We start from the raw sequence: 12,137 nt of genomic DNA on the forward strand, positions 1-12,137 counted from the left end.
AAATTATATTGAAAAATATCAGGATTTTTAATCTTTGCGCATTTGCAGCGTTATGCTGACATGCTATTTTAGCAATTTTACAATGACTGTAGTTATTAATTTTAATTAATGCCTGAATGAATTTTAAATCAAATAAGAAATAAATATTGAAACCCCGAACGTATATCGACAATATTTTATGCTACACTCGTTTGAGATGTAAGCACCAATACAAGCGTCCGCCGACTCTGCCCACGATCGATCGTAAACAAATTTCTCGCAGGGCAATGATCTATTCTTGAGATATATCGATATTGTAGTTGCCAGTCGACGTCATGTATCTTCTTCGACGCGTGTTTGACACAAAATGTATCTATGATCTTGAATTATTTAAAAGCAGATATTTACTACTTATTACACACATATTTATATGTGTGTGTTACTTTTTTTGGTTACTTTTACGTGAAATAAAAAATTCAAACTTACTTAATTTCGAATAAAAAGATTCTATTCTTAGTTTATTAATCAAAATTATTTTTGGAGATATCTGAGATATATATCATCTCGTAATGTCGCGGTTATTATGAATCAAATTTAAGCTGAGTAAATATACAGCTTCTAAAACTGCAGATTTAAAATTAGTTTTGCGCGCGCGTCTACTTTACTCAGAGCGCTTGTTTATCATTTTAACTCACTGGTTTATAAACTTAAACTTACTTCGTAAGTTTTGCAATTATTTTCTAAGAACAAATATAAACATGCTTACTAATGCACGTTTATATTTACATATTCTGAATATTTTATTAAAAATATATAATTAGTACCGATTAACTTTATATTTTTTGAATTTTTTTATATATGACATTCAATCACATTATGCAATTAGCAATATACAATCCTAAATGCAAATAATACAACGATTTGCGTGCGATCAAACAGTAATGTTGTAATCTCGATACAAATTCCAATTACGATTTCGTATCACCCACGCAGTGCGCACATCTGTGCGCGAGCAATAAAAACAACACATATGTAAGTCTCGGCTGATATTCGTGACACATCCCACGTGTTGGAATTCCTGTACCCTACTCGATGAATCCCGCGGGATTTATTTTCGGATCGGCATGACGCCACCGCGCGCATTTACAGTAGTGCCGCGTCGCTCAGCTCTAGATTCGCTTCTCTTTCTCTTCGCTCTGATTCTTCAGTGAGATCCACGGTTGCCTCCCGTGCAAGTTACGCGACGATTAACCGATACACATCCGTCGATCGACCGATCGAAATCCTCCGCGTCTCGAACAGGAACGAAAACGACGATCACGAAGTTCGCGATCGATCACGCGATACCCGAACGAATCCCTTCGGAAAGTTTATACGTGTGCGATTAAACTCCGGTAGATTGAAGGTCGTGGAAATATTTTCCTCTTCCAAACCTTCCCCGTACTCACGGTTGCTCGCGAGCGCGTGCATTTGTTGTACTAAAACGCCAGAAAATTAGATCTGCGATTGGCATAGCAATTTGTTGTGCGTTGTTAATTAACTGACTTTTCGTCGAACATTGACAAGAAGTGTGTGTGCTTCATTAATAAATAAAGAAGATAAAATAAATTTTTTGTATATTGTAAAAAAATAAAATAAAATAAAATAAAATAAAATCTCAGGAAAATTTGACGAAAATTTAATTGCGAATTACGTAGTTTATTACGTGCGCACGTTGTCTATGAAACATATTTAATTAATATCACTGCCTGCAGCGATATACAGACGCACACAAACATACCACGCTCGTGCATGTGTGCTATCATTTCGCGAGCAAAGCGGCTCGGCGTCTGTTTTTGCAAATTACGAGCGGCGTGCTGGAACGCGCTGGAGATGGATCTTCCGCGAAATTTGCCCGCAATGTGAGACGTGTATAACGTGGAACCCTGTATATGTGTGTGCATATCATCTCCATCAACTACAGACAAGAAAGAAAGTTAACTCCGAGTCTCCGCCGCGAGTTTTGACAGACTGCCAAGCTCGCGAGGTCGCGTTACGTAAGCGATGTAACGCGGCGCGAACTTGGACTGCGCGCCACGATACGAACGAGCGAACCGGCAGCTCGCCGTCTCGCGATCGTGTCCGCTCTTCGTCGCCGATCATGTGATCACGCAGCGAATGCAACAACCCGAATGTGGCAACTCGAGAACGCATACTATTGCACGCAGCTGCTATATTCGCGAGTGCTTGGAAAACGGGACTGCAGTTTTAACTCGGAGCTTATCGCTAGGCGAACGGTTCAACGACGACGACTTTCAATCATGTAACCGGTTGCACAGTCTGCGTCTCTCAAATCGTTTTGTGAACTCGACGATCGTGTGGCCTCACGCAAAAAATAGTGCCTGCAATTTATATTTGCAACATTTAATCAGTATCAGGGAAGAAACCACATGCTTAAAACGAAAATAGTGTTTGTTTTTATTAAACAAGAAAAATAATTTTCGTCAAGAGAATAAAACGTTATCGGACAATCATCGTGAACGCGGTTGGGCGAAAAACGAGACAACGATCAGTCTGTCTCGAGGGCTCATAAAATTGACCGGGACAAGGCAAAGCCTGTTTAAAAGAAATTCAACCCGGACGGCGAACCCGTTTGGGACGAAAAATTAATCAGAACGATCAAGCGAGCGAGCGAGCGAGCGAGTGGAGCGGGTTTTCCAGCAGATTATTTAAGCGAACGGTGAAGAAACCGGGACCATGAAGAACGCTCATCCGATCGTTCGCGCGACGACTTCCAGTCCGGTTGGTCCGGATTCCACGGGCCTCAGCGAATCGGCGGAGCCGATCATCCGGTTGAAGCTGCAGAAACCGCTGCATTGGGAGTGGGAACTGACGACGTCCGCCGACGCGTTGCCTGTCATCCAACTGCTCGACAAGGACGGTCGGCTTCTGGTGGAGACAACAGGGCGAACGGCGCAACGAGCCAGAGGTTCTTTCAAGGAAGGTCTGAAAACTCACGAGCAATTCCCCATCGACGAGTCAAGAGCCAGCTCAAAGAGCAAGGAACCGACATCGTCCGCGTCAACGTCTTCCACTTCCGCGTCGTTCATTGTGACACCGTTTCAGAGAAATCGTAATATCGACGGCTTTAGCAGCAAATTCGGCACGTGCAACTTTGCGCCGCGAAAGTCACGAAGCGAAGTTTGTATTAAGGAGGAACGAAGCAAGAAAAAGAGACACTCGTCCGCCACTCGTTTGTCAGAAGATACAACAGCGAAGACAAAGATCGAGAGGAACGTTAAGGAATTAACGTCAGGAGTCAAGACATATTCTGCCGGTGATTATCTTCGGCAACAGATCATGAACGATTTATGTACGCGCAGCACAATTGGCAAGACTCCTGAAGAAGTCGCTAAGGACAGATGTAGAAAAGTTAAAGCGTATCTGAGAAGTCAGAGCGAGACATTGTTGAGCTTAGTTCGCGAGGAAGAAAGCGGCGGAGATGAAACGAAGAATGGTAAATTCAAACCGAATGAGAAATATTCAAGAAGTCGCAGTTTGATGAGAAACGACACCGTCAATTTCGAAGAGAAGAGTTCAAGCGAAGAAACGACACAATCGAGAAACACTATAATTTCGGTAGAAAACTCGGCGAAAGAGACTTCTACGTTGAACGCAGAGGATAAAGTAATTCGTAAGATAAAGTATGACATGTCCGAGAAGGAGTTGGCGAAGATCAGAACATTTCTACGCGAGAAGATACAGCAGCGAATGAATATGGAACAGGCGCGTTGTAGATCGGCAGTTTGCGCTGACGTTTCGGAAACTGTCGATAATAGAATTAGAAAGAGATATTCGGACTATAGTCACGAGAACAATCGGAAGAACTACAGGACACGGAAGGTGCGCAGCGAGACAAGTATTTTGCGATTCGATCCTGAAGTACTCGAGAAGGAGAAGTCGTGCAAACAATTTGAAGAGAAAGAAAAAAGCTGCAAAGAATTCCCAGATGCTTTCCAGCTCAAAAGACGTACGTATAGGCGATCGAGAAGCGAAGCTCTGGTTGAAGCTGCGGAACTGGATGATCGGCCAAAGCCGCAGTTGAAGAGGGAATCGTCGAACGCGGACAGAAGGAAACTCTATCGAAAAACAAAAAGCGACGTTTTGCTCGGACAAGCAGCGGCGACGGCAATCAGTACGGACAGTTGCAAGGACGTGGCAAATCTCCCGAGACGTATGAAGAGCCAAGAGAATGTGGAAAGGTCCTGGAGAGAATACAAAGAGCGGAAGAGAAGCGAACGGTTTCACAGAGAATCGGAGAGAGAAGTACCAGAAGAGGACGACTTTATGAGTAAACCGAGATGGAAGGATCTGCAACGCGATCTATGCTCGTCGCGCAACTGCAAGATCTGTCAAAACTTAAGAAACTGTGTAAATCCGTTTAACGAACAGAACGAGAAGTTCCATCAAGAAAATGAAAAATCGACGATGAGAAAGGAAACCGATATGAAAGATGATGAGACTTCATCGGCGAACGACAGCAGACCTGGCACCAGCTTGCAAGAGAATTACTTGCTTGTTGAAGAGAAGAACAAGGACAGGTGTCTATCGCCGATAATCGGCAAGATTCAAGTGAGAAATCGCAATGACGTCGGCAGCGTATCCGCGTTGAGCATCAATTCTCCGGACTTCGGCTACAACTCGATCCCGTCAAAGAGTACTTTCAAGGACTACCGGGAGCTGTACGCTCGCTCGAACGTAAAGAAAAGCGACACTTTCAAGATCGTCGATGGAAGCGAGAATCTGGAGGAATGCACGAACGACTACGACTCGAAGATAAATGGCGGCGATGGTTCCGACAGCGATCTCGGATACTTAAACGCCGAGCTGGCGAATAAATCGAACGAAGATATCACCAAAGATTATTTCAAAAGAGTTTACGAACTGCTCAAGAAGAGACAAGAAGAGATGCGACAATCGGTAGACGGAAACCGCGAGTATCCAGATCAGGATGACTCTTCGTCCTCGAATTACGTCGAGGAAATGCAAAAGAAGAGACAGCGGCGCAGAAAGAAGGACAAAAATTCACAAGGTAAGAAAAAAGATCTCAATATATTCAGTAGTGAGAATTGTTAAAATAATAAATAATCTTACAAGAACCACTATTCTGACTTTTGTAAAAAAAATGAACAAACAGAGGATGTGCAACAAAAGTATCAGAGAAATATTACGCGTAAAATTTGCCGAAACTAACTACGGCAAAACAGTAATTACAAGCGATGGTTGAAAACTTTAATTTATATTGCTCTTGCGATCTATATAACTATCTCTCCGCAGAGTGGTACGCCTGATATCGCCCTTGTGCCTTTTGCTAATGTGAAAAGTTCCGCCGTGAAAGTACGCCAGCCTTCATTGTATCCACTCGTATTATGCGACATAGTGCGCTCGTATTTCGCTCATGTTTCAAAAATATTTAATATTCGAGCATAACCAAGTTTTTGCATCTTATCGAGCTAAATTGCGCGTTATATCGTGTCGTTATACAGCAACTTTTATATATTTTGTCTCTGTAAAATATCCAAGATCGTATAATATTATACTAAAAATATAAATACATTTCAAAAATGTTTTATAGTAATAGAAAATCTATATTCGTATGACTTGACGGAACACAGACGTTCTCTTAGGTTTGTGGCAGTTAATTTCCTTCCTTTTCAAGAAGTAAACTCGTGCCACGGAAAACTGTGTTTTTGCTTTCGATGCATTTTCTTACGATTTTCACCCGCTCGCTTTCCAATATCCGTTCTGTCGGTCCTTCAAACTTCTTTGAAGAACCTTTCTCTCTTTAGTATCGGTTCTCTCGTAGAATAATTAAATTCACCTGAGCAGGCAAGGTATTGACCTTAGAATAAATTGAATGTAAGAGAAGTCTCTTTATTAATGCAACAGAAATTTCTTCTTTCTCTCTCTTTCTCTCTCATTATAATAATATTATACAGAAATAACTGACATTACAAATGTTCATTAGTCAAATTACTGTAGCAAAATAATTTAGATCTAAGAATAATTTTAGCAGGTCTTTCAATAACATTGTTTTTCAAATGTTAATCCCCGTAAAAAGTATTAAGTATTTTTTCTGAATAATTAAAAATTCACAATTGTATTGAACGATTTGTGAAATTTTAATCTTTATAAATCATAAAGCATGACATCTTTTTCCAGAGACTTGAACAAAAATCCACAACCGTAAAAGAAAAATACCAGGCAGACTTTTGAAAGGTTGAAAACTCCTCTCGGGCATTGTCAATTCTTAGAAGTCTTTCTCAGAAGCCTACGTAAACTTTTTTGGCTTAAAGCCTTTCTTTTAGGATTTATGAAAATGGCGAAGAAAGCTTTCGCGCGCGCATGCACACTCTTCATTTCCGATTCGTTCGCTATTTTTTTGCAAAGATTATCTCGTTATCACAATGAAGAAGTGAGGTACGATCGTTTGCTTTAAGCGCTGCTTGCGATACAAGCTCACGATGTATTGCGATGCGAGAGTAATTGTTATCAAAATTAGCGCAGAGTTAATAACAAAAAAAAGCAACAAAGAAAGAGAGAAAATAACCGTGTAATTTTTGGCGAGATGCGGCGACTTGCGCGTGTACCGGAAAGTACCGTAGCTAGTTCTTCTGAAACGGGCTTTCAGCCAAACAGATTAGTGCCGCGTCGCCGCGAAAATGCACCGATGCAGCACGGTCAGTTGCAACGGACGTTGCCGACGTTTGTTGCGATTTGCTCTCGTTCTATACACTCGCAATTCTTCCATCTTTCCTTCATCATTTTTGATTTAGATTTTCGCATGTGTTAAATTACATTTCTGCGATGTGTCTTCTATAACTGTCGTTTTTTTGAGTCAAAAGTTATTCGTTTTATTACTATAAACAACTAAATAGCAATTGTCATGTTGTCATTTTATGACCGATCAGACTTGTAAAATTCCATTCGCAAGCACGAAAACCAGTCATTTTATATACAAAGCGACACAAAAGGCATATTTTATGCGTTGTTGGCCTTAATTCAAACGTTTGTACGACGTAGTGTTTGAAAACAAATGGACTTGTTGCTAGATGCGTATCAGCCTTACGTTTGACACTGGCAAATAGACAATTGGCTGGCAGCGTCGTCTTTTACATGATAAATCGCGTTTTCTTTATATTTTGATATGTGCTTTATAGGATATATATGACAATACTATATACGTACGACAAAAATTTTTATTGATCGTTTTTCCCGGAGAGCCAAATCCTAAATCAAGTTTAAGCGCTTTCCATTCTTACGACATAATCGCGAATATAATATGAGTAAAAACAAAAGTTAGAGAAAATTACACACAACTTCTTTCTGTATAATGTTTATATAGCACGACCATGTCAAAGAGCTTTCCGCGAGATAAGAACAACTTAACGAGCATCATCATCTCTCTGGTATCCTTTGATCAGTTAAGGATGCTAAAATATCCCTTGTGTCTCATCGCATTACACGATGCTACATATACCAAGAGCACAACGGTGAAACGTTACACGTTTGCTGCATAAATTGCTGCTAGATTTACACGCGAGTAATATATAAATAATTGGATAGGATTTAAAAGAAACTTTAATTTTAATTAAATGTTTTATTTTTAAATAACGCAAAGTAATTTTTTTGTTTCATTTGTTCACTACAAATTTTGCATTGTTTTTTTTTCTTCTTTATATATCTTTTGATATAAGATATTTATTGAAGTTTTTTTTATATTTGTGACGGGAACATAAAAGATTGTTTGTGCGACAGGAACGATGTAACAAGTTTCTCAGTTCTTGTCGGGTTGTAGGCGGACCCTTTGATAAGGCAGGCGACAAAGTTTCGGCGAAATCAGCGGGTGAGAAGTTGTCTAAGCCTTGTTGTATCAAAGTTCAATTACGCTTGATGCAAAAGTTACATTAAAGATAGCACAATTACATTATCGTCGCCGAGCTACTTTGGTACTTTGCATTGCGTTTTTGAGTAGAGACTTGAGTATGAAAGAGAGCGTGCTTTAGCGCACTTTCCAGAAAGTAACTTTGTAAGCCGAAGCACAAACACACACTATTCCATCTAACTGTTGCCTTTTCACAACCTTCCACTATTTGTAACTTTGCTAGGATGTAAACATTGCTCTTCATCTCGTGCCAAATATAATAAAACTTTTCCATCTTTGTGTGACTATGTGTGCTACACAAATAAATAAACATGACATATTTATCCAAAACTCTCTTTTTCATTTTGTAAATCAAACGTTGGTCGTCGTCTATGCATCTTTCTAATTTACATCATATCTTCACTAGTTTAATGCAATATGCGATCGTGTGTATATCATATAGACATTTGTGTCGCTACTTTGAAAAACTATATTGATTCGGACAAAAGTCAGGAACACACAACTAAAAGACAGAAAAATGAAAATTAATATTTCTGCAATTATATTCTTGTTGTAAAAAGTAATTGTATTGACCCGACTTTTCTATTTCTACTCAGAATTAAAGAAACATCATCTGTGTTGTATAGAAACCGCAAAAAAGTTTTTGTGCGTGCTTGTGTGTTTTGGGCGAATGTCGAAGTGATATCATATTTTGTTGTACAGGTGCACTGTGAAAAATTGAAATGCTCCGCGTGGAACTGTTTCGCAATACTGGTTTCTCGTGCCGAAATTTAATGCGTTCGAATCGAATGAATGATTTTGTGGCGAAATAAGACAGATTAAGTCTCTAGAAAAAGTTTTAGCATTTAAATTTATTAAAAAAAAAAAGCATATTGTATTGTGTAAATATATTGAAGTATACGTGACTTTTTTGAAAGCTCACAAAAGTGTAAGAGATTAATTAAGAGATTTCTTCTTTCACAGCTACTCACTCTTTTTTATGCGGACAATAATTCAAGATTACGCTCGCACGTCGCAATGCGTTTCAATAAATACAAGACAAACTTAGTTTTGAAATCGAGGCCGCGTCGCATAACGACAGAATTATCGATTCGTATTCTTGCTGTCGTCACACACGACGTGGTGTATTGTTGACGCCCTTTAAAAATGCTGAGAAAGAATTATGTTTTAACGTTGGTGCGCGGCTCTTCCTTCGCAGTTTTATTCATCACCGACAGCTGCATATCGTGTGCACATGCATCGCCGTAATGAATTGCATCGATGCGACTCGAACAATGAATTCTGACTTTCGAATTAAAAAAATAAAAATCACGATCGCACAACGCGAAAAAAACCGCATTTTGTTTACGCTTTTGATCGCACGTGTTACTGTATAAATAAATATTCAATAATAAAAAAAAAATGACATACACACACGTATCCTTGTGTGACCAGAAACAAACTTTTATTTTACTTATCCAGTCAACTGTAGCAAAGAAAGGAAAATTAAATTTTCCGCTTTTTCGACCATTGTGATTTCTATCGTTGCAAGTGTAATTAAAGCGCCGTGGATTTTTCATTATTCTTTGTACTACTACTACTCGCTCGTCCGCGGATTTGTAGAAATATTAATACTCAGAAGAGTAACCAGTACTGTTATCAACACAATAGCTAAGCGAGCTATTCATGAGAAAGCTCTTGTAGAAGAGACGTACTGAAATGATTGTAAAATCGTAAACTGAAATTGTCTCATTTTATGTATCATTTTAAAACATCTATAAAAATAAAAAGGCGTATGTTTCGTTGAAAGTTGAAACGTCGAGCAAAAACATTTTGACGATGACGTTCTAAGTCTTTTTTTTTATGGCAAATCAAAATGTTTTCATCGTATAATATCTATTGATATAAGACTTTTATTTTTGGGAACAAAGATCTGTGCTGTATGTACCTATATATATTTCGTTAGTGTGAGTTAGTGTATAAAAAGAAGTGAGTTTTGTACGAGAGATATACAATATTGTCTTAAAGTATAATTATAAATAATATAAGATACTGTGGTAAAAAAAAAATATTTTTTTACATTATTGCTTGATAAAAGCGAAATATATTTGTTCGCTCTACGAACGTTTCAAACTCCAACGTCATCACGGCATACAAAACCCACAGGAAAAGAACTTACATAGGAAAAAAAAGATGTTTCATTAAAACCACTGAAATTTTGCGACATACTTTTCTGGCCTTTGAACGCAATTTTATTTCTGTGTCTACAGTACAGACTGTCATTATAAGAAACATTTGTTAAAACTAAAACTGACACAGATATTCTGGGGAAATTTCAGATTAATAATGGAAGATTGTGGAACGTACATACATACTAGATCGTGTACAATCTCGACAAGATATATTATCCCGATTACGTAATGCGACATCCATCTCTTTGGATGAATTAGAGCTACGCGAATCGACCGCAAACACCGCGTAGATGTTGAAACACAAGTTGTAACCTAAGTACTTGCACATGTTACCGACATAATGTTGCTCGTGCGCCACAAATAGACAAAATATAATTTGATGAATAATTATGCTTTACGATACTTTATTACAAAATTGCAGAAATAACCTGACGCATTTTTAAGAACTACATACATACATAAAAATAATAAATATGTGTTTTTAATATGTATGCGTTTAAAATCTTCCCGACAAACATACTTACAGCAATATGTATCTTTTTCTTTCTATTGTTTTACTACTTTTGTTTACAGATATTTTGAATTACCAATTCTAAATATTCAAAACAGTTTCTGATCGACATCGTGTCTGTAGAATTTAGTGATCCGTGAATGCAGTTGTGCGCGTAAACTCTGTTGTGAAACTCAAAGGTGGCGCGGGATAATGGAACTTCGGAAACTGCAACGCGCAGCTGTCTAACGTACATACGTCTTCGAAAAGAGACATCGGCCCGTGCGACAAGCATAAATCTATGTGTGATTGTTGTAAAGCTTTTATTAACAATGTTCTCCAAACATAGATATTGCCGAGCAATGTACGCGCAAATACTAGTCGGATATTATGTTCCGTTGTGCTTGCAAAGCAACTAGCGATATATTAGCAGTGGTCGTTTGTATCAAATGCAGAAATATGCGCATTCATGTAACAACTGTCATAATCCTCATGTGAGACACACAAAGCTTTTAATATGATAATAAATAATTAATATGTTCTTCAACACGAACGTTTCAATTTCAATCGGACTAATTCGGATTAAATTCTCAATTTTTGTGTGATTAAAAAAACACTTTACTACCGCTGCGGCTGAAAAGAAAACGTCATTTTTCGCCAGAATAATTGCAGAAAGCAATTTGAGCGATCCGTCGAACGCACGCGGTGAAGGATTCCGATCGCGTTTTCTTCTCGTGCGGAAGAAAAGAAAGGAACAAGAATATAAACTCGCTTCTCTGCGAATGAAGAACTTTAGACGGCGAATAAAGTAGAAGTAAAATGTATTCGCCGTCGCGCAGGAGATTTTGAACGGAAACTTTATGCTACGAGGTGAATTTCAGGTACCGATTCGCGCGCAGTAGCGGCGAACTGATATTTACGATGACGTCGACATTATTCATCGCGCGCTTTATTTTATACAGCCAGTTTTCATACTTATTTTTTACATAATGTGATATCTCAACTTCTATGATCACGAATACGTAATATGCGGACAAGTTGCTTGAAAATGTTATTTTTTCTTCAACGACAAGGTTGATTTGTCGTTGAGATATGATGTGATCTTTTCGCTAATTTTATCCAGTTTATTTTAATCACACAACTGGATCTTTTCCGAAATCAGCTGTTTTACTCATAAATTATATTCTCCCTGTGTACATATAGTGTATATACATGTACATATCGTTACATTCGGTTTTCATTTTATATCGACAGCTATATATTTTTGGCTTATATCAAATGCTTGTATCTAATATCGTTGAAACAGATCGCACGTAATTTGACAATTTACAAGAGAACAATATTCAAACGTGACTAGAACTCTTTCGAGCATTAGTAAAAACATTGCACAAGAAAAAAATATCTCTTATAAAAACTAAAAAAGTTTAGAAAATAAAATTAATTAAATGTCAGGCACGTTTGACGATGGTAAATAAAAATTATTAGAAAAAGAACGTGTTACATTTATGGACTATCTGTTTTGAAAGAATGATCACAAGTTTTCTCCCGATTTCGAATATCAGCGATATGCGAA

At 38.2% G+C, this 12,137-nt stretch overlaps 1 protein-coding gene across 1 annotated transcript in view; it reads left to right on the plus strand.

The window, feature by feature from the left end:
• Nucleotides 1–1,163: 1,163 nt before the first annotated feature.
• Nucleotides 1,164–12,137, plus strand: part of LOC109857944 — a 69,053-nt gene continuing 58,079 nt past the window's right edge. The window contains exon 1 of the mRNA XM_020434743.1: nt 1,164–5,050. Coding sequence (XP_020290332.1) covers nt 2,716–5,050 — 2,335 coding nt within the window. The 5' untranslated portion in view covers nt 1,164–2,715. The remainder of the gene's footprint in view (nt 5,051–12,137) is intronic.

Source organism: Pseudomyrmex gracilis, unplaced genomic scaffold (assembly GCF_002006095.1).
Source record: "Pseudomyrmex gracilis isolate BER0280 unplaced genomic scaffold, ASM200609v1 scaffold_5, whole genome shotgun sequence".
NCBI lineage: Eukaryota > Metazoa > Arthropoda > Insecta > Hymenoptera > Formicidae > Pseudomyrmex > Pseudomyrmex gracilis.